Here is a 27,973-nt window from a genome sequence, read left to right as displayed (position 1 = left end):
AAGACACACAGGACTCCTAGATCTGAGCGATATTTGTTCTTGCCGAGGCTTGCTAGGCTCTGAGCATGGACATGAAGCTACAAAGGACGAATCATCTTCTAATTTGCACTAAGGAATTGTATCTATACATAAGCGATCTTCAGGCTTGGTTGGTTGTCATCTCTAAGACCAGAGCCACTATTAAAGGCCTTCTATCATGTCTAATAACTGGATGACACAAAAAGAAAGAGACACCACCATGGAATTGTGCTTTTACCTTTCAACATTTTGACAGCTACAGTCTTGCAAGTTGCTGCCTTGTCAATTCCAAAAGCATCTGCTTCTATCACCTGGCCAAAGGCCCCACGGCCAAGAGGTTTACCTGGAATCAAAGGTAATGGTCAGAAAGTGGATTGGATTATCACACCACCAGTGTGATACACAAAGATCCCAACTGGCTGGGGTGGTCATAGGTGGTCATATTCCTCACTCTAACATGGCAGCCCCATGTATTCCCTTGACAGGGTTTAATTATGTATTCTCTATTTGCTCTTCAAAGAACCAGAATGCCTAAAAATACAAATAAACTAAATTTATAATTACTGTGAAAGAAGAGGAATTGGCCTAGTTAACCCCAAATCAAATTAATATCAACTAAAAACACACCTAGCTTCAGCCGATCTCTGGGAAATTCCCATTTGCTGGCATCATAAGGCAGACGTTCACAGTGCTCATCCAAGGGCAATTCGTCTGGATCCATGACAATGGACAAGTAGCCTGTCTTCAGTTCCCCTCCATTGGCCTGGAAAGCATCAACCCTTCCAGTCACATACACTCTGTTGTTCGGTAGTTGTTTTGTGTATTTGTTATTGTTGTTTAATAAGAGCTTCATTTGTGACATCTCATTTTCTAATAATGCTTATGGAACTCGAGAGTAGTCCTGCTTCCCCAATCCCTTTAGCCCCCAAATGAATGCCCAGGGTTTTTTTTTTTTAATCTTAATTACACTAGACAGTCCATCCCCTTTTCCCTCTAGTGGCCTCTACCAATTAATGTCCCATGATCCAGTCAAAGAAAATGAGCAAGAATGTTATTGTATTGAAGTAAAAATGGGCCCATTGAGCCAATAACAATGGGAAGAAACATCTCAAAGGACCCCGGTCCCCTTTCATTAATCATGAAAACCAGCATGCAAGGGCCAGAAGGGAGATTCTGTTGTTACCCGCTTAATGGTCCGCAGAACGATGACAAGTAGTAGCCAGAAGAACATGGCAATCACTGCAGTGCCCACGAGAATAATGACTTCCAAGTTGGTCTTTTCCTGCGCACCTGGAAAAGGTGAGTTGAAGGCGCCACATCATAACTGAATGTGTGTCAACATCTGGAAACCCCTAGCATCAGTATCAGATGACCTCAGCTTATCTACTTCAAATGGCATCCACAGCATTCTTAATGGAAAATGTAAAGCTTACAAAACACTCACTATAAAAGCCTCCATCAGTAAAATCCTAAAGTAATTCAAGATAGACATGCAAGTGTCTATCCTGAGAATCTGTTGAGAAAGAGCATTCTTCGGTGGGAAGAAAATAGATAAATAATCTAGAGAGAAGAAAAGGACATCTGCTTGGGGAAAAGAAAGTCTAATTTTACTTATACTGATACTCAATGTCATGATGTGAGTAGAATTTGAAAAAGCACTCTAAGAAACCACACAGGGAAATAAATGCACTCCTTTGACCAGAGATCCACTCATGATCACACCCCTATTATGGACTCAATGCTTTAAAAACATCACCTCACTTAATTCAGATGAAGAAACAGGAGATCAGAGAAGTTAAGCTACTCAACTGGGGACCCACACGTAGTCCCCAGATCAGTCAAGTGCCCACCCAAGCCCTTGCTCCTGGGTGGCAGAAGCCTGCCTGCCTTAGAAAATGAGGCAAGCCGAACACAGGACACATGGCCCAGTAATGAGAGTTTAAAGGCAGGTGTGAAGGAGGAAAGAAAACTCTCCAAATAGTCAGGAAAGCTACAGGACAGCTCTAAGTGGGGAAATGAAATGCAGAAGGAGGCTTTCATCCCAGAGTGATTAGCACAGAGATGATAAGGAAGCAATTATCACTCAGGGACTCCCTCTCTACTCACACTGTGCAGTCTGTGAATCGACTTGCTGCCCTAAGCTGTGAGAATGGCTCACAGCGGTCTCAAGTCCTCAAGAACACAAAAGACAAGCAATTAATTAGTTGGGAAAATAAGAGTGAGCAGTTGCAAGACAAGCTCTGAGTATGTCTGGAAATAGATTTTGTCTCACTGGTGATCCTAAGGAAATAATTCTTTATCTATATGTAGAGGTTTAAATTTCCAATTATACGAGAGAGTAAGAAGGGTCCAAGATCTTAGCTAAGCAAGTTCATGTAGTAAGATGCCCGGAAGTGTGCTTGGGAGCCTAGAAACTTTATGAAGAATCTCTATACCTTCTCTTATTATTCTTCCCAGGTAAGAAGGCTCTATAATCTTGGGGCCAATGTGCCCAATTAGGCATTTGTAAGCAGTTGCAGACAGCTGACAGAGGGAGGCAGGCCACCAGAGACGATGCATACATCCTCCCTGGGATTCATCTTAAGACATCAATCCTTTCAGAAATGACAAAACCACTGCATCCTTTGAAGTCTGCATTTCTAACAGCAGTTCATGAAATAGGAATAAGCCTATGAGTTGAAAACATGTCAATCTGTCTAGACACAATACTCCACAAAGAGGTGTGACTTGTTACAGAAAGCAACACAGCTAAACTTTGAGAGACAAGTTAGGATGAGTTCATAGAAATCCATCAGCCTTCGATCACCTGCCTGGCTTTCTTCCCCTCATACCATTCCATCGTCTAAACACTCGTTTCCTTGTTTCCTTGGTGGGTTACGAAAGAAAAAAGATGGAGAAATACATTTCTCCTTAAGGGAAAATAGTCTGTCACAAATTATTGTTCCTCAGGGAGAAAATGCTAGCTTTTGCATCACTCTTGCACACATACACACACACACACACACACACACACACACACACACACACAGAGTTCCTTCCATATTTAGATAAGAACCCACATTTTAGAAAAGCAGTGGTTTATCATTTACAAGTGACTCTTAATTGCCTCTCATCCAAAGAAAATTCTGAAGCCTTATGACTGAATGGATAGCACTGACTCTCATGATTGCACTGAAATCGTCATTCAAAGAATCAAGGATGGAGAATATTTGTCCTTTCTGGCTAAGAATTGCCCATATTGAAAACTACAGAGACAGAAATTAGGATGCCAACAGAAGAAGTAAAACAACATTCATTGTATTTTCTGGAGGGTCACATTCTTATCGAAGAAGGCGTACAAAATACCTTCCTGAGCATCTCCAATCCAAAATTCTAAAACCTAAATGCTGCACATGAGGAACTTTTTGAGCACTGACGTGAAGCCATGTGTGAAAATTCCACACATCACGTAGTGATTAGTGTAAGATCAAAATGCAGGCATATACTAACAACCTCGTATAAAATTGCCTTTGGGCTGTATAAAGGAGGTTTACATGAACATAAAGGATGTCTGCACTTACAATTCAATCTGATACCCCAAAACATCTACTATATGTATACAAATATTCCCAAATCTAAAAAAAAAAGTATCTGAAACACTTGTGATTCCAGGCACTTTAGATAGATACTCAGCCTGTGCAGAGAATATTAACCATCACTCACATGTGCTATGGGTAGGAGGGATAGCAGTGAGATGGGAAGCACACAAGTGGAGGGAGTAAAGAAGAGCAATGCCATCAATGATGGTATTGAAATAGACATGTAATGAAATATACATTATCTCAAGGTATATTACATGAAAACTACCTGACTTGAGGCTAGGCATGGATGGGAATGCATCATACAAATACAGCCAACTTAATAGAAATGTAGAAATGTAACAAAATAAGAGTAAAGTAGCACAACCCAAGGACAAAGGTCTCAGGCCACCTCCCCAGAAGGTACATATGTAAGATCCAAGTTAATGGGGTTTGTTGTTGTTGTTGTTTAGTTGGTTTTTGGTTTGGTTTGTTTGCCAGTCCTGGAGCTTGAACTTAGGACCTGGGCACTGTCCTTGACCCTTCTCAAGGCTAGCACTCTACCATTGACCCACTTCCGGATTTTTCTATTCATGTGGCACCAAGGAATCAAACCCAGGGTCATGTGCATGCTAGGCATGCACTCTACCACTAGGCCACACTCCCAGCGCAGGCTAACCTTTAAAAATCACCTACTGTGTTTGTACCATCACACTGACCTTCAATAATGAAAAATGTTTCCACTCGTGCACATCCCAGCACATTGCAGGCCTGGCAGGTGTAGAGGCCTTCGTCTTCCTTCCTCACTCTGCGGATAGTTAGGTTCTGGTTCCCATCTTTTAATACTATGCCTAAGAAAGCAATGAAAGTCATGGTTCTTATTTCTAATGATGTGATCTGTGGAGATTTTCAGGAATACATTTTTTTAACGTAACAGCTGCTCTTTATTTTGTGCCGTTTTCTAACTCCAAAGGGACACGACATGTAGACTTGACTACTAGCTTATCTCCCATGAAGCACTATGGAAACTCAAGAAGGATCCAAATACTCTGCTTCCACAGCTGTGAAATGAGTCAGACAATTCACACAAATACTACCTTGTGTCTACTCTTAAAGCCAATCAAGAAATAATATGGATGTTTCTATCACATTCCCTAGGAAAACTACATCCAAAGAGATGCACAAGTTCTGTTCACCTGAATCTTCTACTAGTGTGTCATTATCTTTAAACCAGGTGATCTGTGGAGGGGGATTCCCAGATGCGGTACAGGCAACTTCGATGGTCTCGCCAATAGTTGTTGTCTGATTCTCTAGGTTTCCTGTGATCATGGGAACCATGCGCTCTGCAGACAAAGCACAGACACGGTAGTTATAACTATTGGATTGGTTTTCATATCTGTAAACATGCTGCAACGTGTTAGTTCACTAGGCTAGTCTTAACACTGTCGGTCACTAAGTCAAATAAAATGACAAATAAGGACAGTTCTGACACATCACTGGGTGTACATATTCACATTAGTGATCCTGCTGAAAGGACATGAAATAAGGGCTCAGGGTCACCCTTATGCATCTTTTTCAGGGGGAAATTTGTCCACTTAAAAAGAGTCCAAGTCAATAAGACCTTCCTGTCAAGTTTACCTAACTCCACTGTATAAAGAATACCCTATATGTATTTGGTAACTTTCACAAAACTCATATATACTAGTTTTGTTATTCACTATCAATCGTATGTAATGAATAGCTCAGGGCCATATTTATTTTTATTTAAAATAGCTTGCAGTTCAGGGGACTAAACAACTTGTCTGAATCCTTACAACTTAGTAAGGAGATGAACAAATAATAGAATCTAATGAGGTTAAAACTGGAGCCCAATTTCCACCAAAACATAAGCAAGGCAAGATTACTCAAAGGAAAGTCTAGAATTTGAAGAACATGAAACCCATGGGTATTTATTTAAGTGTACAGCAAAACATTAAATTTATCCAACTGCCATGGGAAAAGCTTTCTCAAACCAAATGAACACCAAAAGGAGTCACAGTAAAAGAAAGTATACCAAAGTCTTGATTAAGACACTACTCATATAAAATCTGAGCATAAATGCACTGAATTTTATGACACTATTCATATAAAATTTTTGGTATAGAAAAAATATGGCTACTTAATACCACATAGGATGTACCCAGAGGCATAGGTAGTAAGTGTGACAGTCCTTCTGGATCCTTCTAAATTCATCCTGCCCTCACACTGCCCATGCAGCAGGCATCTCACTGAGCTCCTCTGAATGCCAATATGTTCTATGATCAGAACCTACAGCATAAAGCAAAACAGCACCCCAGTCCTCATGGATACTTCACTGTACCCGTGGTTGCCTGTGGTCTCATCCCATCCCGTCACCGTGAACTTCTGGCACTGACTTTGCTCCCAGTAAGTATCCCACTATGAGTAGATTTACATCCATCAATATCCAAGGACAAAGCAGAAAGCTAATTCCTTCTTGCAAATACAAGTGAGAGAGCCCATCACAAGGGTTGAGCAGAACCATGCTATTTGGTATTTTAACCTACCAGTTCACCAATGGTAGCTTCCTTCTTCCTCCAGAACTTGCCCCCCACAAATGTGGAGCACTTACTGTAAGCTCCCAGGTAGTACAACTTTCCACAGAGCATCTACACGCAACCTGCCTGATCCAGACCTGCCTCCCTACCTAGGATGACGAGCTGCCTGACCACACAGTGTCTCTTCTTGGTCTTGCGGTCTTGCGCAGAGCAGACATAGTCCCCTTGGTCCTGCAAGGATGCATTCTGGAACTCCATAACCAAATTATCACTTGTATTGTTGGAGAGCATGGTGGCATTCAGTCTCCAAAGAGCATCCAAGTTCTTGCAAATAGGAGTGAGCAGCTCTCTTGTGTGGCTCGGCAGCACCTGAGGGCCGAGCTTGTACCATGTGAGGTTCTCAAACATAGTCCTGTCCGCCGTACACCACAGAGACACGTGATCCTGCTCAGTGGGCTGGGTAGCAGGTTGCAAAGTAATTTCTGGTCCCTCTGAAATATAAAGCCCATTGTTAAAGGGGGATGTCACCCCACATGGAACACTTCTATCTTCTTGTTGCCTTCAGGCTGCTAAGTAATATAAACAAGCGAAGTCTTATTAGTCTTGTCATTTACTACGGGGAGAGAGCAAACTGGATGATTAAGATTCCACAATGTCATGGGGCTTAAAGCATGCATGAAACCATTTTCTCTCTCATGAAAGTTTATGAATGGATTTCACATAAGCCCAAGAGCTATCTGAGCAGTTTTCATTTACGAATAAAATCATCATGGTTAGTAAAACAAGTTCTTCCTATAGGCCGTGACACAAGACCAGGAGAGAATTTCAGAGCTCAGACATGCACTGTGAAGGACCAGGATTACCCTCCAGAAAAGAGTACTCACTGGTCACGTGGAAAGAGATCACTCTCTCTCCTTTCCCGGCTCTGTTGATGGCTTCACACTTGTACAAAGCGGAAACATTTGCAGCTTGGATGACAAGAGTACTCACAGTCTAAAAAAAAACAAAACAAAACAATCCTAGGTTATAAAAAAAATCTAGTCTGTGTTCTTGTGTGTTCCTTCAGAGTAAACTGAGTTGTCCCAACAATTTCTATGACCCCCCCAACCTCATTCCAGTCACATTCCCAAACTAACCACCTTCAATTCACAATGGCAATCAGGTTGGTAGGCAGCTCACACAATAGCCAAGAAGTGTCTTGGGAAATCATCAGGTTAATACTGTGATTTAATATAATAACATGATACCCATTTTTCTCATGTTTATAGAATCAGAATTAACTTACAGAGGTTGAAATGCATGCATGTATGCATTAGTAAGCTAAGGGCACTGATGAAAGTCAATGATGTTTTCAAACTGACTTACGGTGCTAGTATTTTATTATCTAAACTATTTGAGTATCAATCTCCAGTACACCTCATATACTGTTGGACCATACTTCCATAAAGAGAGGGAAATATACAGAGATGGATCTTTCAAATGGAAGAACTTGACACTCACTTTGTTTTTTCCTTCAATTAGAGCATATTGATTTTTCTTGACTTCAATTTTATTTCCTCCCTGGAAATCTTCCACACTTCTCCATTCATTACAAGTATACGGGTTTGTCATTAAGAGAGCTTGGCTACAAGAGAGGGATGCGACATTGGGTTATGATTTAACTTGTCTTTAATTCAAATCCGATTCCATGGGTCAGGCTTTGTTTATTATGTTCTTAGAAATAATTGTCAATACAGCCTACCACTTAACAAGACTTGGCGCCAATTAAAAATAGGCCTCAATAAGGAGGGAAAAGGTCCTAGGTAGATTTCATTCAGGATACAGGAGGGAAGCAGCTATTTTAAGAACAAACTTCCATTCATAAATTGGATCGACAAGACAATTCAAGTTTATTTAGTTCAAAGGAAGGTAAGGAAACTTAGAAGAAGCCACTAGGCTTCTGAAAGTCATTTCTCTGGACCTATGGCCTTTGTGTAGGAAATAGTCAGAAACTAGTAATGGTCATTTCAAAAACAACAACAGGAAGTGGACTTCTTGGGGGTGGTGAGGGTGGTTGTTGTTTTCCCTAAGGATGTCTGGACTTGTGTTAGAACTTGATAAGCCCAGCCTGAGACTCTGGGGGCTAGGCTAAGTTTATCACTGCCTCGCATCCATCAGCACTTCCTGTAAGAGATAGACCTTCTCGCAGATAAGAAGGAGCAGTGTGCTAGTTTCCAGCTGATTTGTAGAAGAAGAAAAGCCCAGAGGGTGACAATTAGTCAAGTAAGTAAATACCCTGTTTGGAGAAATGTATATCAAGGAGCAACTTAAGAAGAAAGAGCTTTCCAATTTCACAATGGGATACCCCAATCAAGGATGCGTGCTACAACACAAAGATACAAAGCCAAGCACCACTTAGTTATCCACTCCTAGCAGTGCCTTCTTGGCTCAGAGTGGAGTTGCAGTATGGCATGACTATAAGAATGTAGAATGTCAGAAGCAGCAGAACTCATAAGCCTCCTCACCTGGGCTTGTAGGAGCACTCTTTCTCCAACTGCCAGTACCAGTTGATGTGATGCGGGGGAGGGCTGGCATAGACCGTGCACGTCAGTGTTTGCGTGGTGCCATATTGGTAGGAATCCATGGGAGAGATCAGAGCTTTCTCACCAATCTGGGGCGGGACTGAAGACAGGAGAGACAAGTTCTAAATGACCAATCGGCTTTGAGGAATGAAAGGAGAAGCTTTAAGTAACCAGACCTGACTTTTTAAAGCTTATGTTCTTGCATCCACTTTCTTTCCCTAAGAACATGTGGGCTTGGAAATAAGAGATGTCAGTACCCATAATAATAACCAGCTGATAAAAAGAATAATAAAAATGAATACACTGAGTGACTTTATGCAAGCCTCACATCTCATGCCTCAATATTTTTCATCAATATTCCAGAGGTCATTCTCTCTGTCCTCCCATCTCCTTCATGTTGGAATACAGAGACATTACATTTATTATGTACCAAACACTGTTTTAGATGCTTACGATGATTCATACATTGAATCTTCACAAGCACATTTATTATCCCCATTTAACACATGAGAAGAATTAAAGAGAAAACTTAGGGATTTATCCAAGATCACTCACTTAGTATGTGCCTTAACCGCAGACAAACCTACGCAACAACTTCTGAGCACAAGCACTACGTAACTACTACATATAAAGGGAAGCATGAGCCCTCCTGAAATCCAACTCTTCCCTCCTCCTCTCCTTCCTTTCCCCCTTCTCCTCCTTCTTTCCCTCTTTTCCTTCTCTCTCTTCTTTCTCTTTTAGTTTAAAAGTCACTAAGTGAAACTGGTATCTTAACTGCTGTTAACCTCGGGCTTCTCTCAGAGAAGAGAAAGAGAGAGAGACAGTGAACGTCAAGGATAATAGCCACAGGAATGTATTCTATAAAGATTTACACCTTCCTTTGTACTTTCAGAACCTGACTTCACTTTTGTACATACTTCATACAACAGAGTAAATTAGTAAAATTAGTAAATTAGTGAATTAGACACATGCTGACTTCATGAAGTGCTAAAAAGGGAGTTACTCGTCTATTTTTCTGCCCTCATGGCTTGATCCTTTCCTTTCCATTCCTCACCCTGATTATTAGCTTTCCCGTTTCTTCTCGCTCCTACATACTTGGACACTCATGCTTCTAAGCAAGCTCTCCAGAGCCTGTTATCTTTAAAATACTCTCTGAAGAAAGAAATGAAGCCAGGCCCAGCAGACACACAGAGGAGTATCAGGACATGTGGGAAGCAGCCTAATGTCTCGAGAGACTATCTTGAAGCTTTAATGTGCCGTGCCAGTAGGGAGCACAACAAAGGAACATTTCTCAAACTGGAGCAAGATATTCATGGATTTACTCAAGGGAAAAAGTTCTCCCATCAGATAAGTTTGTCAAATGTTGACTATTCTATCTCTCTCCCTGGAAGCTGGCAATATTCATTAGCATATTAAAGATTCCCAGAAGTCCTACAATGAAGACATGTTTATATCACCTTTTCCACTCCCACATTTCCTTTAGCCATGGTAGCCCTCTTCTTCCACCTCAAATAACTTATTTATACTTTTCACTTTGGGGAAAAAAGTTCATCCTTAAATCAAAAGCTTAGTCTCTTTCCTTCACAGGTTCAGAGTCAGCTCTTGGACTCTAGGCAAGCCAACTACTTGTAAAGGCCTTTTGAGACAGGATCTGTCTGTGTGTCTCTAGCTGTAGTTGACACTTTAACTACAACATCAAACAAACACTTCCCACAAAATGCAAAGTGAAGAGTGTGAAACATCTGCATACCAGGTGTGCAATTCCATACCACAAGAACAAAGAGACAGCAATCTAGGCTTGACAATGGATTCTGTAGATGTTTTTAATAACCAGCATTTGGTCATCACTATTGTCCACTCTCCTTTGGCAGCTGACTGCCACACTGCTTATTTCTATGGTGTCTTCAAAAAAACCAAACCTGGCCAAGGCTTCCCATTCTACATCTCATTTCAACTCTTGTCTCTTGGATCTTTTAAAAAATTTTTAATTTATCATTTTTTGCCAGTCCTGGAGACTAAACTGAGGGACTGAGTGTTGTCCTTGGGCTTTCTTAAGACTAGAGTTCTGCCACTTGAGCCACAGCACCATTTTGCCTTTTTCTATCTATGTGGTATCCAGGAATTGAACCTGGGTCTTTATGCATGCTAGGCAAGCACTCTACCACTAGGCCACACTCCGGCAATTTTTTTCATTTTTATGCACTGATCCAGCCCTGATGTGGGAAAGGCAGCCAGCAAGAGGAAAAGAAGTGAGAGCTTGGGAATTTAGAAAGATTTAATCATACTCATCCTCATAAATCTTGAGAGGAGGGAAAATAACCTGGACTCACCATTCACGACCAGAGAGACCATGTGGCTTTGCCTTTCTTTGGAAATGGGATTGGTAAGGATGATAGTGTAATTTCCCGTGTCTTTTTCACTTGCTTCCATAATTGTCAGTACATGGCCCACTTTGATAGTGTAATTGGACTCAATAAGTCTTCCATTTTTATACCTGGAGGAGGAAATGCCAGGAATCAGTGCAATGCAAATCTTTGCTTTCATGTGAAACATTGCTTTGCCTTTAGTTCCTATAATTACCATTTGATTTCAGGGGTAGGGTAACCCAGATACTTCACAGGAATCCTGACACGGTCTCCCACAACAGCTTCCACCAAAGATTCCATACCACTACCAAAAGCAACGAAAGGTTTTGCTAGGAAAAAATAAATAAAAGCAATGATACTTGTAAATGTCAACTTCTGGTAAATGGCATTTTGGTTTAATTTCTTGTTTCCAGTAAAAAAAAAAAAAAAAAAAAAAAACACCTAAATTGGTATCTCTTGTCCTGATTTCTTTGAGTTCTAGTTTGTGTCTCAAATATTTCCATTGAAATGCTTAATGGGCATCTTTAAATGGATGTGTTCAGCACTGTTCCCCAAATCCTAGTCTATCCATCTTTGCTCAACAGTTGGTACAAAATATCAAATCACCTACTACTCTCTTCTCTTATACCCTCAGCCAGTGAGTGAATCAGGTCGCTGGTTGCATCTTCAGAGTATATCCCGAATCAGATCACTTCTCAAGAGCTTCACTTTGACTCTCCTGGAAGCATTTAGCCTCCTACATGGTCTCCTTCCTGCCCTTACTTCTTTAAATCATTCCTAGAAGGCACAGAGTAATTCTAAAACACTGTAAGCCAGAGCCTGCCTTTGTCTAATGCACTCTCATCTATGAAACCCAACATCCCTATAAGCTGGCAAAAAAGAGATCTATAGATCTACACAAATTACTGAAACTGAGACATTTCTGTGAATGCAAAAGAAAAAGTGAATCATTAGGTGATTTACATGAATGAACCCTGCAGAAAGTAGTTGAACCTGAATTACTCCAACTTACAAAGTTTGTACTTATTCAAGCATGTCTTTCAGCATTATAGTACAATGGAATTTTCACAACTACCTTAGAGAACACTGTACTTGCTACAGTGATGATTACCATCTTAACAGTAACTGAAGATCATACTTAATGTTGAATACATTATCTAATTTCAGTTTAAAGTTGGGATTTTTAACCCAAGACCCTGACCCTAAAGCTATATTCTTGACTTGTAGGTCATGTGTCTTCCCTCAAAAACATCTTCTGATAGAGTAGTCCAAAAGCATCTTCTAAATAAGTAAGGTGGCCTAAATGCATTTAAGTTCTCTCACTTGTCCAGGCACAGAATAATGTTCAAGGAGGCAGACCACAGCTTACCATAGACTTGGACAAACGTCCTGTTCTCCTTGGTCATCAGTCCACTGGATGCTGTGCAGTTATACCACCCTCGGTCACTCCGGGATACGCTATCGATCGTCAAGGTACTCAGAAATTTCTTCATCACAGTCCCAGGTGGGGGCTTTAGGTCCCGATTTACAATTCTCTTATGCTGATGCTGATGCTTTAAAAAAAAAAGCCACTAAATTGAACTTCCAAAGCCAGTAAACCATTATCCAATAGCTTCCAGATAGCCAGAAAAATTAAAGTTTGCCTCCTGATGAACAGTAATGAATGTTAGTAGCAGGAACTTTCAACATTTGCTAAATAGCAAATATATTTGAATTCAGGATACATAAATGAAAGAAAGTGAATTAGGATATTTTCTTAAATTTCCAATGAGAATAAGATAGATGTGGACTGTAGAAACACAACATTGTGACCACCTTTTAGAGAGATGTGTGCCTTGAGCCACCTTTTAAAGAGAAAAACTCTTATGGGGAAAATATATATAGACCAAGGGCTGTTGAAAACAGAAGTAACACAATGTGGAAAGATGTAATCACCTAGAGAAAACCAATATTCACAATGGAATGGCAGAGCTACTAGCACAGCATCTTTTTCTAGATTGCTGCTTGTAGTCTGCAAATTTCCAAGAGAAAGAAAAAGTGGGGAGGGAGCCTTTATATTTTATTTGGTCAAGAGGACCCTATCTCTTCAGCAAATTTTATTGGGGCTTATTTAGAGGTCTGGCTTTGAATTATTAGTGTTACCTTTGAAGAAGGGTATTCCCAATTGAAGTCAAGCCCTACATTTAGCTCTGTTCTAGCTGTGCAATTCAAGACAAGCTTCTCTCCAACAGATAGCTCAATTCCATGAGGGGGACTCAGAACCACGTCATAAATCTTGTACCCTGGAGAAAGAAAATAGAAAAAGAAATAAATGGAAATGGGGAAAAAACCCTATGAATTGGCACAATTTTTAAGTGATACAAAATGTGCTGCATCATTTGCCTCTGAGGGCCTCAACAGTACTTCAGGGGGAAAGAAATGTACCAAGTCTGAGATTTTTATCACTACCTTCACCATTCTCAAAGATGTTGTAACCCAGTGGATAGAAAATAGGGGGTCAATGAGCTCAACTTTACTAAACTGCTTAAATTTCCATAAAATAGATGTGATTAAAAGAACTGGTGCCAGACAATGCTCTGAATAAAATTTTTCAAAAAATTGGCACATGTGCTAGTATGTGTTTCCATCTTTGGTCTTGGCAAGGAAAGAGTAAAAATCTCAATTGTGCATCAGTTTACTTATAAAGAAGAATAGATGAAATCACTTGTCCTGCCCCATCTCCTAAGTTAACATTTTTAATATCCTTTTTCCTTCGCCCTACACCTTAAATCTCTAGAACTTCATGTAGAAAGCCACTCTGTCCTGTCTGATATTAACAACATAGGAAGTATCTCCTTACCTACTACCACAACGATGTACATAATAGACTGATAACTTTCATCATTAATTTTTGCTTCGCAGAAGACCATGCCAGCATAGCTGATCATGTAACTGGGAATAGTAAAGCCAGTCTCACTGTCCCAGGAAATTCGGTTTCCATCAGGAATGAATCTCTTTTCTGGGTACCTCTGGGTAACAAAAAGAAACATCACGATGGTGATCATTATAGGAGACAGATAATTTTCCAAGGTTCAAGCCAATTTTATTCACTGTTGTTTTTAGCCTTTCAAGAGAATCTGTACAGTCTGTACTGGATATGATATTGAAAACAGGTTACCCATCAGCACAGTCACTCAAAATCATATGGACTTGAGAAATGATAGAAAACAATGAAACTCACCGCACAAAGTGACACATTGAGGTTTGAAACGGACCCGCGACAGGGGATCACCACAGTTTTGTTTTTGTTCTCAGTGATGTACACAACTCCATGTTGGTCACTGACAGAAGCAATGAATGGTGATCTATAATCTAGAAGAAAAGGGAATTTCACCAGTGAGTTACTGACAAAAGAGCAAGCCATCTTTCAGGCTCATAAACTCTAAGGAAGTAAGTAATTGAAACTAATGTCTTTCACAGGCAAAGGCATCCACAAGTGAGTCTACAGGTAGATACCTGTTCCAGTGTGTATGCGTGTGTAAAAAAGAGAGAGCAAGTCAGACTATTAAATGGCAATTCCTAGAATGAGATTGTCTTCTTTCACAAAGAGCATCGACAGCCAGATGAATCTATTTTTGGAAGTTTCACATTTTAACTACTTTTTTTCAAAATAAAGAAAAATTTATTTTAAAAATTAAAATGAAGTCTCTACACTAAACCTATGAGTTTTACAATCTTAAGAAATTCATCTTCTCCTTGGACAACTAATGAAAATGCCACGAAACAAATTGTGATCTTCCACTGAAAACAACTATCAGTTTCTGAATTCAGTTACTCATGAGAATTTATTATATGGCATTTCAAGAGTGTGAAGGCTGCAGAGAAGTGTCTTGATAAAACAATATTCATTACCGTATTCAAAGATTGTGCCATTAATATCTCTAACTGAACAGCTGAGAAGAAAACTAAACAGATTTTTACTGTCACTCAAGCCTTACTCATACATTGTTAGCACACTGCTGGAAACTCACTTATCCCCAGAGACAGAAATGGTGTGGTGTGGAGTCATGCTAGAAATCTCAGAGATAATACAAGATAACATTTCATCTTGCTATTCCCCACATAGCTGATCGAGGATTTTCAAAGGTGAAGAAAGAGTTAATTAGACCAAGGGGAACAGCAAAAGTTTGATTTCCTTCCCAGCTGGAAAGCAAGGAAAAGCAGCCAATCTAGCCTACCACATGCCATAGCCATTATCTATGAGACCAGGGCCCACTTCCTGGCTCCATCTATTGCTGGAGAGAATGGGGTCAAAAGACAAGGAAGTAAGGTGGGGACTGAGGTTGCCGGGAGGGAAGGTGGACATTAAAAGACCTGTCCATAGGGAATATTACACTCAGTGTTTTCTTTCCCATTGTTAAACTTGAGGTCCAGAATCGTGGATAGCTCAACTTAGAATGCTGAGCTGACACAGGAAGCATATTTAAGGCAGAGATTGTCACTTTTCATCCACATGTTATGGAATATTATATAACTTGCTTACAGAGAAACTTTGGAAGCTAAATTAACCCTTTGACATAAGACTAAAGCTAGTCAGTAAATCAATTCTATTTCCATAGCCCTAAGAAGAGAAGTAAACAAAAGGAACCCAAACAGCCACCCATCCTCTCAAAATAAAATGTTTACTGTAAGTGGCAAAAATGAATTTTCACATGTCTCCAGGTTTCCTGACTGGAGGAGAAGGAAATAACGAGATATTGTGGGAGAGGTTCATCTTGTCGTATTTCCAGACAGGCTAAAAGCAGGAAATTCTTGCAATCTTCTAAGAGAGCCTCTTCTCCTAAGACTGCCAGATCAAAAGGAGCCAGAAATTCTCCATGATCTGAGCCCTTGTCTCTTTCAAATCCTACGGGGGGAGGAGGAGGGCATGGAATTCTGAATTGGACTGGGTATCCTGAGCAAATCTCATTCCCAAACATTGTGCAATTCAAGAAAGACGGGTTATGGGGATGTGCTCCCCCCGACTTTTCCAGGTACTGGAATGACAGCCCTGACATGTAAGCAGAGGTATACAAGCACATCTCCACAACTGATAACATTCCTATCCTTTCAAACTTGCTTCTGGGAACAACAACTACAACGAAAAAGTCAAACTTACATCTAGAATGCAAAGTTACCTATAAATGGATAAATAGCAGATCTCTAAAAATGCACCCTTTGCTGATAAGAAAAGTAAGATATCCAAACAAAATATGAGGCAACCCTTATATATCTCAAACTTTTATAGGTGTAATTAGAGGTATGTCATTCATTAAAACAGGTCTTTAGTAGCACTGGGGTCTTTTGTACCCAGGGTCTCATGCTTGAGGAAAATGTTCTACCACTTGAGACACATCTGCAGCCCCTAAAACAGGTTTTTATAAGAAAAAGTAGTATATGACATTCGAAATATTAAAGAAAGACTAATTCATATTATAAATTCTGACTATAGCATTATAAGAACATTAAATTAGTCTTTCAGGTGTGCGTTTTAGACTGCAAAGCGTAAAGACAAGAGATGGCACCTCTCAAGGTCGTTTTGAAGTAGAGTGTTTGCAGATGAATAAGAAAGCTATTTTTATTAAGTATAAGTGAGAAAAGGAAAGATTCTATATACAAATTACATAAAACAAAACAACAAAACCCCTCGAGTCCGTGGCTGGTTTCCTACGCATTCTTTCCCAAACCTCTCATCCTACCGCAGATAACATATCTCACCACAGAAACCTCTCTACAACTTACTGTCCCCCATCTTCCTTGATGCCAAAGATTTCAGGGTTGTTGCTGTTGTTGTTTTGCTCCCTCAAAGACCAGAAGGCTTTTTGGTGAGTCTCCACAGCCAATGAAGGAGCACAGATTTACCACAGAGAAAAGATTAGAGACCAACTAACTGAGCACAGAACAGAGATGGACACCCTCCAGAGATGAGTCATTTCTGAGGAAGCCTGGGGGAGTGTATTACGGGGGGAGTATTTTGTATATTCCGTTTGGCAAACAGCCCTTGTCTTCGAGCAGGCCTTTTGTTGGGCAGGATTCTTCTTCGTGCCTATTGTGTTGTAGGGCCAGTAAGTGGCCCTGGGAAATACATTCTCGACTACCACTTACCTTGAACGTAGACATACACAACAGAGGCCACGTCCGTGTCTCGGTAGAAGCACTTGTAGGCTCCGGTATCATTTCCGACCACTTTGGGAAGGGTGAGTGTCTTACAGAAGATGCTGTCACTGCACTCAGTCACCTCCACCCTTTCCTCAGAACCACTCTGAGTGTTGGGCCAAAGCCAGTCCAAGTCCCTCTGTCCTCTGAGAAATTAAATCCAGGAAGGTATTAATGTAGAGCTGGCTTCTAAGACAAGAGAAGGTTAGATCCTCTAAGTCATATATATGAGTCAGCAGATGATTTAGTCATGGCAAGCCATGGCAATAGATGACCAAATGTGATTGACTCAGCCTCAGAGGTTACTCCTAGAGAGTCTTGTATTCTCTAATAGCTTGCATATTCATTTCTTCCACAAATAGTCATCAAATACCCACTATGGACTGAGCATTGTTTAGAACTAAGCCCATAACAATGAACAAATCAGACAGAAACCAGTGCCTTTGACTGAACACAGTGGCTTGTGTCTATAATCCTCACTGCTCAGAATGCTAACACCTGAAAATCGTGATTCAAATCATCCCACACAGGAAAGTTCATGAGACTCTTATCTCCAATTAACCACCAAACCCCAGAAGTGGTAGAGTGCCAGTCTTGAGTTCAAAAAAAGAACTGAAGGAGAGGGCCTATATCCTGAGTTCATACCCCAGTACCAGCACGAAAAAGAAAAAAACAATACATTAAGGGTTAGGAGTGTAGCTCAGTGGTAGAGCACGTGTCTAGTATTGTTCAGGCCCTGGCTTCCATCTTGAGCACTGAAATCTCAATCCACCAAGTTATGCAACTAAAAAATAAAATTCGCAAGGATGAAAGATGCCCAGAAAAGGATGACATGTGCTGAAGGAGGGGATTTGATGGCATTGGTCATCAAGTATATTAAGAAGAATGAACAGGAATCAGTGTTCCTGGCAGAGAGGACAGAACATACAAAGGCCCAAGGCAGAGGAACACCTGAGATCTAAGGTGAATAGCAAAGCAGTCAGATTAGCCAAATCATATGGCCAAGAAGGGGAGTAAGAGATAAGGCTAGGAGAGAGGGGATAGAAAAATGAATTGTTAGAAAATTCAGGACTCCATGAGTGACTGTTGAAGCTGGCTTGATGGCATTCAATCATCTGCTGTCACAAATTATCATGACTGAATTGTCTGTTGGTCCCCTTAAAAGAGATTATCTCTAATGAGCATGGATATATAAGACCTCAAAGAAAAGAGATAATACCAGGAAAACTTTAATGTTATTGATCCTTCATGCAAAGCTCTGGATATCTTCATGATGTTGTAGCTATATCACTGAAGTCACTCTAACATACTCCCCACCTTGTCCAGAACCTAAGAAATGTTTCTACCGAGTTTCAAAAGGGACTGTAGAATCTTTGTGGATTTTAAGCAACCTTAGTTTCTGTGAGTAGGTAAGAGGAAAATGAACAGTGAAATCTCTTGAATTAGCAAACTAAAACAACAATAACAACAACAACAAATAGCACTTCTGGTTTTCTCCCAAGGGCTGCCAGTTGGTGATCTATCCTTGATGCGTGAACCCCACACAACCTAAAGTAGATTTGCATTGTTCTGTTTACTCCTTGGTATTTATTCTTTCAGTATGATGCAAGGCAGTAAGCTGTCAAGATCTTCTGTGAATCTCAGACCTCTCTGGGGGTGGCAGTATGGTCTTGATTCACTACCTTCTATGTTCCTCAGAAGCTTCTTGATCTCTCATGATGACCACAACATTCAACCTCAAAGTCCACTAGCTATTCTTATCCTCCTCCCTCTCCTCCTTTTTCCTCCTCCTCCCCCTCCTCCTCCTCCTCTTCCTTCTTCTTTTCTTTCATTTTGCTGGTAGTGAGGCTTGAACTCAGAGTCTCATGCTTTCACTGATAGCTGGCTGTCTACCACTTAAGTCATGCCTCCACTTCTGACTTTTGGCTAGTAAGTCTCTTGAATTTGCCTGTCTGAGCTGACTCTGAACTGTAATCCTCAGATCTCAGCTAGTATTGTAGGTATAAGGCACTAGCCACTAGCAGCTAAAGGCCTCTTCTTGTAAAAGAGTCTGTTTCTTCAGCTATCTCAAAGCAATAGATGACTTCTTGCTGGCAAGTGAAGAAAACAGGCATCTCAGAACATCAAGGTAGAGTGTGGCCCCAAGGCCTGTATAGGCCATTCACTCAGTAGAATTCCAGGAAAGATTCCATTGCTACAGCACTCAGACTTTATCATGAAATAAGGTTCTTACGAAGGGCTAAAAGGATGCCCAAAAGCCATTCGGAGTAAAATAAATATGGCTCAACTTTATAAGTATGTCCTCAAATGCATTTATGCCCTCCATACTTCTTGTCTACTGTATGCTAGGTACTGTGTGGGTGGGATGTATATGAACATGTAGAAAAATGAGCAGCAAACCATGACATTATCACATGAGTTCTCATTATTTATGCACAATTACCATCACACTATTGTAATTCTGCCATAATGAAAATTATTTTTCCCTTCAATAAACCATGCATTGAGATCTCACTCTAAAATAAATTCTTACCTGCAGGTAATCTGAAGAGTTGTGTTGGCCATAATAGTAAGGATGTCTTTTTGTATGCTGAGAGAAGGTGGATGAATGGATTCATTAGGCAAACCTAGAAACAAATTAAACAAATTAAGAGTTAGACCCAATAGGAAACACCTTCCATAAACAATGTATACTCTAATCTTTAAAAAAAAAGGCCTCTTCAGCAATTCATTGTGTAAAACTGGGATTTTACTTTTCACCATTCCCAGTAAAAGTTCACAAGCTGTGTCATAACAGGAAGAATAGGCAGATGGTCAGAAACCAACACAACAGTTCTGCAATTCATGGTGCTAGGGTGGAGTTCCTGTTTTCCTCCATTGCCAACTTCAAGGTCTTACAAAAGGATATGGGACATTGAAACCAAATGAACCTTCATCTGATGAGCTCAGTCCCTTGGGAAAGGACCCACTGACATCGCGTATAAAACATAGGATATACACATTTGACCAAATGCTGATTAATGAATACAACTTAGATAGAGTTCATCTATGTATCCTGAGGAGGGTTAAAGTGACTATGACCTCGTCTTGTTGTCCTTTTTCAATTTGTTAGTGTACTTCCTCTGGTAACCAAGCAGCAAGGGTAGAAAAAGGTGGCTCAGAAGATAATAAAATAAAATGAGGGGATGGAGAAGATAATTTACACATACATGCATATTAATACACTTTTCCTCAGAGAGCAGGACTAAAATTAACGTGATGCTAATGAGCTACACTTGAGGAATCTCAACACATTACTTACAGCTCTGAGTTCATTCTGGATCATAAGAATCCTGTCTTTACCTAAAGGTTTAAAAAAGTACCATGGAATACATTTTCAACCATGGGTCACATTTTAGCAAAACGTCTGCATTCTCTCTCAACTAAATATGAAGACCTATCAGGTGTTGAAAAAGCATGAAAGAGAAACTGTTCATTACCATAGGCTACTAACAGACATCATGTTCTTCAAGACAATTGGCTTAAAAAGTAATTGACCAACTAGATCTAGTAATGCACACCTACATTCCAGCACTCAAGAGACTATGAGTTCAAGGCCAAGCTGGGCTACAGTGAAATCTGCCTCAAATGAAGTAGAAAAAAAAGTAACTGAGGTTGAACAAGGACCCGAGCTTTGTAACTAAAATAAACCAAGAACATACAATTCCCTTGGCCTAAACTGCTATTGACTTTGTTGGGCAACTAAGTGAATATGAGCAAATACAAGCACACATGACGTAGTATGGATAAAGAGTACATGCAAATAACCAAAGCAAACAAAGCACATAGAATGTGGGGCTCCCAGTGTGAAGAAGTGTTAGCAAACAATTGACCACACATACTCTCATGGATGCCAAATAGATGTGCAAAATAGACTGCTAGCATAACTGTAGATTTATTGATCAATTATATAATCTCCCAAACAACGGAAACTAAGAAACTAATTGACGTTGGTGGTCCTTGTGTCTGGGCAGTGGTTTTTAAGTTACAATGTATCTACATCCACCTATAACATTTGGATTCTAGGAGCCACTTTTGAACAACTACTGACCTAGGTAGTCTTGTTCAATTAATTAGCATTAACACTTTTTAATCTAGGAAGATTATCTCTGATACAAGTAAACAATAAAGCACAATGTTCAAAGGCAAGTCTTCCAATAATGAAGGAAAGGAAAATGGAAAATAAAGAAGGAATGGAAAACAAAAAGAACTCATTTAGATAGATGCACTTGAAAGCTGACTGAGAAACATTAGCTTGACAAATACACTGAAGACACTAACTTCGTATAACTCTTCTAGTGATTCAAAGAAGCCATTCATTGGATATATTTGTATGAGGCAAAGAAACAATATTAAAATGACTAGCTTCAATAAGTCATATCTACCTTGCCACCAAAGTAAGAACCTCCTTTTTCTTGTACTGCTAGGAGATCAAAGCCAGGGCCTCCCACACACTAGACAAGTGCTTTATCATTGTGCCACAACTCCAGCCCCTAAAAAATTCTTCAAAGTCTCTCATCAAGTATGGGCACAATCATTCCTCACTCCAGACACCTTCGCTACTTAATTTTTTAAAGATATAGGAAGCCAAGACAACACACTATTCCAGAGACATCTTCTACCATACAAATCCATTCAACATGCCTATCAAAAATAACTTCAGATATACATCTAAGGAACAACACTGATATTTTCCCTCCTTCAAGCTTCATTCCTTTGCATTGACAAATCTGAGTCCTACTCCTAAGAAAGTTCTAAATAAAATGCCCCAAGAGGTACATATGCTACTATTCAATAAAAGCCCTTTTATGTTCAAATCTTATAACCAACATTAATTAATTTGTTCACTGTTACCCTTCCAGCTCAGAGAGGAGTGGGGAAACAACAGTGGCTCTGTCTCTAGAATTTGATGGCACCAATTATAGCCCAAACCAATTAAGCCAGTCACACACTCCAAGAGAGCAAGCCCAACTTCTATTCAGGGCAACCAGATTACCGTTGTGTTGCTGCACCATGAAACACCCAGGCTTAAAAGCAACACACTTCTTTGTGGGAGATAGAACAAGCATGCAGTCCAGATTTTCACTCTCTCCCCAGAAACCAGGAGAGCCCCGTCTTGGCAGGAACAAGTGAGTATCTACAACAGAGCTGGCCCTGATGGGCCAAGTCATTCTCAAGAAAACTCAGGAACCTTAGCCAGAGGATCACCATCATATATGTCAGCATGTTTTAAGACATACGATTCCTTGAGAATGAATATAATTGAAGTACTTAATTGGATATATGAAAACAGAACAATGAAACCTGTTGGAATTTGCTTTAGAAACATAGGGAGAGAAGAGGTTGAGTCAGATGCATTCTGTGTCTGTAGGGAGATGTCACAATGAACCTTCTCCCTTTGTATAAATTAGTCGGGGGGCTAATTTGTAAAATCTTTTTAAAGACGTGAGCCTTTTCTTTTAATGCAAGGAAAGTGTTAGTAGAATTGTTTGACTGGCTTCTTCCTTTTTTCCCCCCAATCTACAAACTGGAGCTGGGGGGGGGGAGGGAAGGGAAGGAGGAGTACGGGAAGGAAAGAAGAGAGGGACAGAAGAAAGGAGAGTGACACACAGAGAGAGGCAGGGAGGTGGGTTTAAAGAAAAAGAAGGGGAGGCAAGAGCTGTGCATCAAAAGCTTGCTTGTCATCTTGAAAGGGACATTTTAAGTGGCCGGGAAAGTGACACTAAAACTAGGCAGCAAACTCGCAGGAGTCTCCGCAGCTTGAACTTCTGACGAAAGCCGCCACCCGGTTGTGTCACCCAGAAAGTTGATAAAAGTGTTAGAAAAATAGAGACAAGCCCCAAAGCCCCCCTTCTCTCTCTGAGAGGGGAGCAGGGTCTTGCACCCAGGAGAGCGGGGAATACTCCTCCATCCTACTGCCCTGCAGATAGTAGGCGGCGCACGCGCGAGTGCTCCGTCTAGGAGAAGTCGCAGGCAGGTTCCCCGCTGCTCCTGCAGGAGCGGGAGTGCAGGCTGCGATCCAGCCACTGGGCTGGGGCTCCCCGCACGGCTCCCCTCGCCCGGCAGGGCTGGGAGGATGTGCGCCGCCGCACTCCGTCCTCACCGCCTGTTCTTGCCTGCGGGAGCATCGGGAGCCAGCCAGCCCAGGGCACCTTCCTACCCCCGCCTCCCCAGAGCCCCAGGGCGCAGAGCCCTCAGTGGGACGCCTCCAGCGTGGACCAGGATCTTGACCGGGAGACCACCGGGCAGCCTCGGTTTGCCTCGGTGAAAGAACACCAAGCGTCCAGCCCCTTCCCCTCGCTCCAAGTCGGATCGTCTCCCCAGCCGCCCCGGCCCCTCCGCCTGGTTCTTCCTGGTAAGTGTGGGCTCTTACCCACGCAGGCGACCCGGGTCTCCACGCAGAGCCACAGAGCGACGGCCAGCAGCGCCTTGCTCTCCATCCTGCACCCCAGAACTCCCCGGACCGCAGGCTCTTTTCTGATCCAGCTGCTCCCCAACAGAAGGAGCGAAGACTGGACTGCGCCCCTCAGCCCAGAACTGGGGAAGGTGCGGGGCGAAGGTGCCCTGGCTCCCGCCCTGGCCCCGCGGGACTGTCCGCAGGTAGAAGAGGTTCTCCAGGCCCGCAGCACCGGATCTGGGTTTGCGGTGGCGCGCAAAGTCAGTGTCCTCGCGGACCCAGGACGCGCAGAGGCTCCACGCTGCCTGCCCTCCTCCCGGGTCCCCGGACTCAGTGCGGGAGGTGAGCGCTCCGGCCAAACTCTAGGGCGCAGGGGCGGGGCCCTGGGGGCCGGGGCGGGGCTTCTTTGCTCCAGCCCCACCCTCATTGGTTGTGGGGCTTGGATGCTGGGCTTCCGACGCCCGCCACTCGTCCCCACCTGGCCAGTCCCATCCTGGAACCACTGACAGCTGTGATTCTGCGTGGAAAGAAGCTGTAGCTTCTCTAAGGCACTCCAAGGTTCAATGGGTGGCAGGCCCTGGAGATCGTGGGGTGTACGATCAGAAGTACAACTGGGGACACTGAGCCCTCACCCAGCGCATGGAAGACCTCCAACCCGTGCTGCCCTGTGGGTCCCAAGTAGGCAGGGGTGCGTAGCGGGATCTCTGGAGCAAACTGGGAAGACATGAATGTCAGGCCTAGATGTGGGGTCACACACACTGCCAGTGACTTGAGCCAGCCCCTTGAAGATTTGGTTTTAAGGTGTTTGGGGTAGCCTTAAAAAAAAAAAAAAAATCTCCCCTTGAATGCCTCCAGTTAGAAAATCCACTTGTCCTGTTGCCAAAGTTCTTCTTTCCTCATCTACTTGGCAGCTTGAGTATTTCTGCAGTTATCTGCTTAGTTTCCGACTTCTTCCAGAAGCTAGCCCCAAACGCTACAGCAGTCTCTAGAGAGCGCCCTGTAGCCTGAATTAACGAGCCTGGAAAGAGAGCTTTGCCCGCTGCGTTTCAGGACAAGGAACCCCTGCCGTGACCCACCAGGTCCCTTTTCAGAGCAGAACTCCAAGCCCAGACACCCGCTTGCCAAGGGTGAAGAGGCCCTTGGCCTTCCAGGCCTTCACTGGATGGGCGATGAAGCAAAGCTTCCAAGCTCTGGGCCCCCAGGACACTGGATAGCCAAGCTTCACGACCTGTCTAGCGCTGTGGAGAAAGAAGCAGGTTCCTTCTAGTTTACTCTCCACTCTTCCTCACGTCTGGAGAAGGAAAGCAATATACCCTAATTTCATTAGTCTTTTGCTTCTCAGGCGTAGCCAGATGCTGTGTGTGTGTGTGTGTGTGTGTGTGTGTGTGTGTGTGTGTGTGTGTGTGTGTGTGTGTGCCAGACCTAGGACCTGAACTAAATAAATCAGGGCCTGGGCATTGCTCCTGAGATTGGTTTTTCTTTTTCTTTTTCTTTTTCCTTTCCTTTCTTTTTTCCTGAAGGATAGTGCTCTACCACTTGAGACATAGGGGTTCTTTTGGGGGCAGACTGTGGTTAACTGGAGATAAGCATCTCACAGACTTTCCTGCTCTGGCTTCTAACAGTGATCCTCCAAACTCAACCTTCTGAGCAGCTAGCATTGCAAGCATTCATAAGCAACTAGAACCTGTTCCAGACACATTTTATTTCTGACAACCTAAAAGAAAATCTTTCTTTTTTTCTTTGATCCAAACTAGATTAATTATACATAGTTTAACACATTGCTTTTCTTCCTCTATTTAAAAATATTAATGTGATTTCTCTTTCTCATATATGCTGAGGTTAGCAATTCCAGTATTTTTAACACTGCCTGAAACATGAATGTACATGGTTAAATATTTGGAAAACAATATCAAAATATTTGGAATGAGCAGATCTTTGTTTTAAGAGGCAAGCGTTTCTTTTGTTTTTTATGTCTTTTTCTTGTGCAGGCTCTAGGATTTGAACTAGGAGCCTGGCATTGTCCCTGAGTCTTTTCACTCAAGACTAACACTCTACCACTTGCCCTACAGCTCTACTTCCAGCTTTTGGGTGGTTAATTGGAAATAAGATCCTGCCTGGGCTGGCTTCAAAACACAATCCTCAGATCTCAGCCTCCTGAGTAGGTAGGATTACAGTTGTCAGCTACATCACGGGTGCCAGGCTTGTAAAAACAATTTATCCCTCATTTGTGGTACATAGAATGTTCCTATAAATCTGAAAGTAAACATATTGGGTGGTATGCAAGTGGTTACAAATGAAGTCACTGAAGTATAACAGACACTATGGAGAGCTCAAGTAGTAGATAGATAGATAGATAGATAGATAGATAGATAGATAGATAGATAGATAGATTGATAGATAGATAGATAGATAGATATTGTAAAGACTGGGTTAAAGCACAACAAAATCAGCACTAGGAAATGGGCACAAGCAACAGGAGGGGTGGGGCTAAGAGGAGAGGGGTAAAGGAATGAAGGGGGAAGGGGAGGAGAATGCAGTCAAGAATTCATTGTATATACCACTAAATTGAAAAGGAGAAAGGAAGGGGTGGGTCAAGGGGTGTGAGATGTTGAAGGAACTGAAATTCATCAAGATACATTGTGTTCACAAACTGCTTTGTTAAATAACACCACCTTTGGACAACTACTTAAAGATAATAAAAAGGTTTTAATGCTATTTATTATTTTCAAGGCAAACATTTCTGTTTTTCTTCCAAGCAAATTCTATGAACAGAAAAGTTTGAGTATATTTTCTTCCTCTTTCCACAAATGGAAACATAGAATAGACAGTTTTAGAGCCTGTTTCTTTCATTTTAAAGTATATATTGGACATCATTTCTTTTCAGGACTTTGAGCTCCCTTTCATTCAGGTGTGTGTGTGTGTGAGACAGAGAGAGAAGAGAGAGAGAGAGAGAGAGAGAGAGAGAGAGAGAGAGAGAGAGAGAGAGAGAGAGGAAGGGAGGGGGGGAGAGGGAGAGAAAGAAAGAGAGAGAAGAGAAAATACTAGAGCTTGAGCCTAGATACTGTCCCTGAGCCTTTTCACACAAGGCTGGTACTCCACCATTGAGCCACAGTACCACTTCTGGCTTTGAATGGCTAATTGGAGGAAAAAAAAGTCTATGGACTGTTTCCTGCCATGGGCTGTCTTCCAATAGTGATCTTCAGAATGCAGCTTTCTGAGTAACTAACTAGGTTTACAGACATGACGCCATGGTACCAGCTAACCCTATTCTTTTAAAATTCTTTTCAATAATATTGCAACCATGTCGATACACAAATATTTATCTAGGACACTCTTGTTTCAGGAACAGGGGAGGAAACTTACACTTTGTCCTGCTTACAACCTCAGCAAGTTAACCAAGATTGGTTCTGAAAGGGTTGCTGCATCCGGGGAGGGAAAGAAGTCTTGGTTTGGGAAAGGCGATACCTCTCCATCTCCAGACAAGTCTTCTCTCACCATGTTATTTACAATTCATGACACTTCCTCTCCCAGGTCTTCCTTAAGAAGATAGTGTCCCTTCCAAATGCAGATCAGATCCTGCTAGCCTGGTTGAAAGTTCCCTTAGAAGTCTCAGAGGGAATGATATGTCTTTGATAACTACAGGACCAGAATTTGGCAGCAGATTCTGGTGAAATCAACCTAGCACATCCCTCCCCTCCCACATAGCACTTAGAGAAGTGCCTTGTGTTTGGGAAAATGGCAAAGTCTGTTAAAAAGAAAAAAAAAGTTCCATATGCAATTGGCCTCCCATTACTTTGAAAATGTTGCCAAGAATCATTTTGGTGAGAGATCTAGTGGTGGAAGATGGCTGTATCTGAGTAAAGTGCTCAAGTGTGTTCAGTATGAATAGATGGAGAAATCACAGAGAAGTGGCTAGGAGCAGATTCTGGGAACACAATGGCTGGGGTTGATTCCCAGATCTGTCACTTACTATCTATGTGATCATGACCAACTGGCTGGTTGTTTTTCTATGCAGCATGCATAGTAGTATCTTTTTCATAGAGGTTGTTCAAAAAATTAAATGAGTTTCTCTACATAAAATACTTGGAATAGGACTCAACTGTCAGCACTCACTGGAGCGAAAACACACAAAACACCAAATGCATAGGAAATAAAGATAAATTTCATACTTAAAACAGTGCAAAGTTAGCTACATTACAAAGCATGGGGATGTTGTACACTAGGGTAACAAGTTTGATAAAAAGAGAAACATGACCTGAAATGAACTGTCCTCACAAATAGCTTCACCTAGAGCACATTGAATCAC

General features: G+C 41.7%; 1 protein-coding gene across 1 annotated transcript in view; it reads right to left on the bottom strand.

The window, feature by feature from the left end:
* The window catches only part of Kdr (kinase insert domain receptor), a 42,827-nt gene extending 18,991 nt beyond the window's left edge, over positions 1 to 23,836 (bottom strand). The window contains exons 1-18 of the mRNA XM_090343585.1: positions 23,644 to 23,836; positions 19,765 to 19,858; positions 17,181 to 17,377; positions 14,278 to 14,408; positions 13,897 to 14,065; positions 13,200 to 13,339; positions 12,427 to 12,610; positions 11,272 to 11,386; positions 11,022 to 11,185; positions 8,635 to 8,791; positions 7,631 to 7,754; positions 7,015 to 7,123; positions 6,280 to 6,621; positions 4,772 to 4,918; positions 4,295 to 4,426; positions 1,202 to 1,308; positions 646 to 781; positions 257 to 361 (exon numbers count right to left, since the gene is read on the bottom strand). Coding sequence (XP_090199711.1) covers positions 257 to 361; positions 646 to 781; positions 1,202 to 1,308; positions 4,295 to 4,426; positions 4,772 to 4,918; positions 6,280 to 6,621; positions 7,015 to 7,123; positions 7,631 to 7,754; positions 8,635 to 8,791; positions 11,022 to 11,185; positions 11,272 to 11,386; positions 12,427 to 12,610; positions 13,200 to 13,339; positions 13,897 to 14,065; positions 14,278 to 14,408; positions 17,181 to 17,377; positions 19,765 to 19,858; positions 23,644 to 23,710 — 2,620 coding nt within the window. The 5' untranslated portion in view covers positions 23,711 to 23,836. The remainder of the gene's footprint in view (positions 1 to 256; positions 362 to 645; positions 782 to 1,201; positions 1,309 to 4,294; positions 4,427 to 4,771; positions 4,919 to 6,279; positions 6,622 to 7,014; positions 7,124 to 7,630; positions 7,755 to 8,634; positions 8,792 to 11,021; positions 11,186 to 11,271; positions 11,387 to 12,426; positions 12,611 to 13,199; positions 13,340 to 13,896; positions 14,066 to 14,277; positions 14,409 to 17,180; positions 17,378 to 19,764; positions 19,859 to 23,643) is intronic.
* Between the last annotated feature and the right edge of the window lie 4,137 nt (positions 23,837 to 27,973).

This window comes from Megascapheus bottae, chromosome 13 (assembly GCF_031878675.1).
Source record: "Megascapheus bottae isolate mThoBot1 chromosome 13, mThoBot2.hap1, whole genome shotgun sequence".
In the NCBI taxonomy this organism is placed as follows: domain Eukaryota; kingdom Metazoa; phylum Chordata; class Mammalia; order Rodentia; family Geomyidae; genus Megascapheus; species Megascapheus bottae.
Note: the sequence above shows the minus strand (reverse complement) of the source record. Positions and strands in the feature narration are given on the sequence as shown.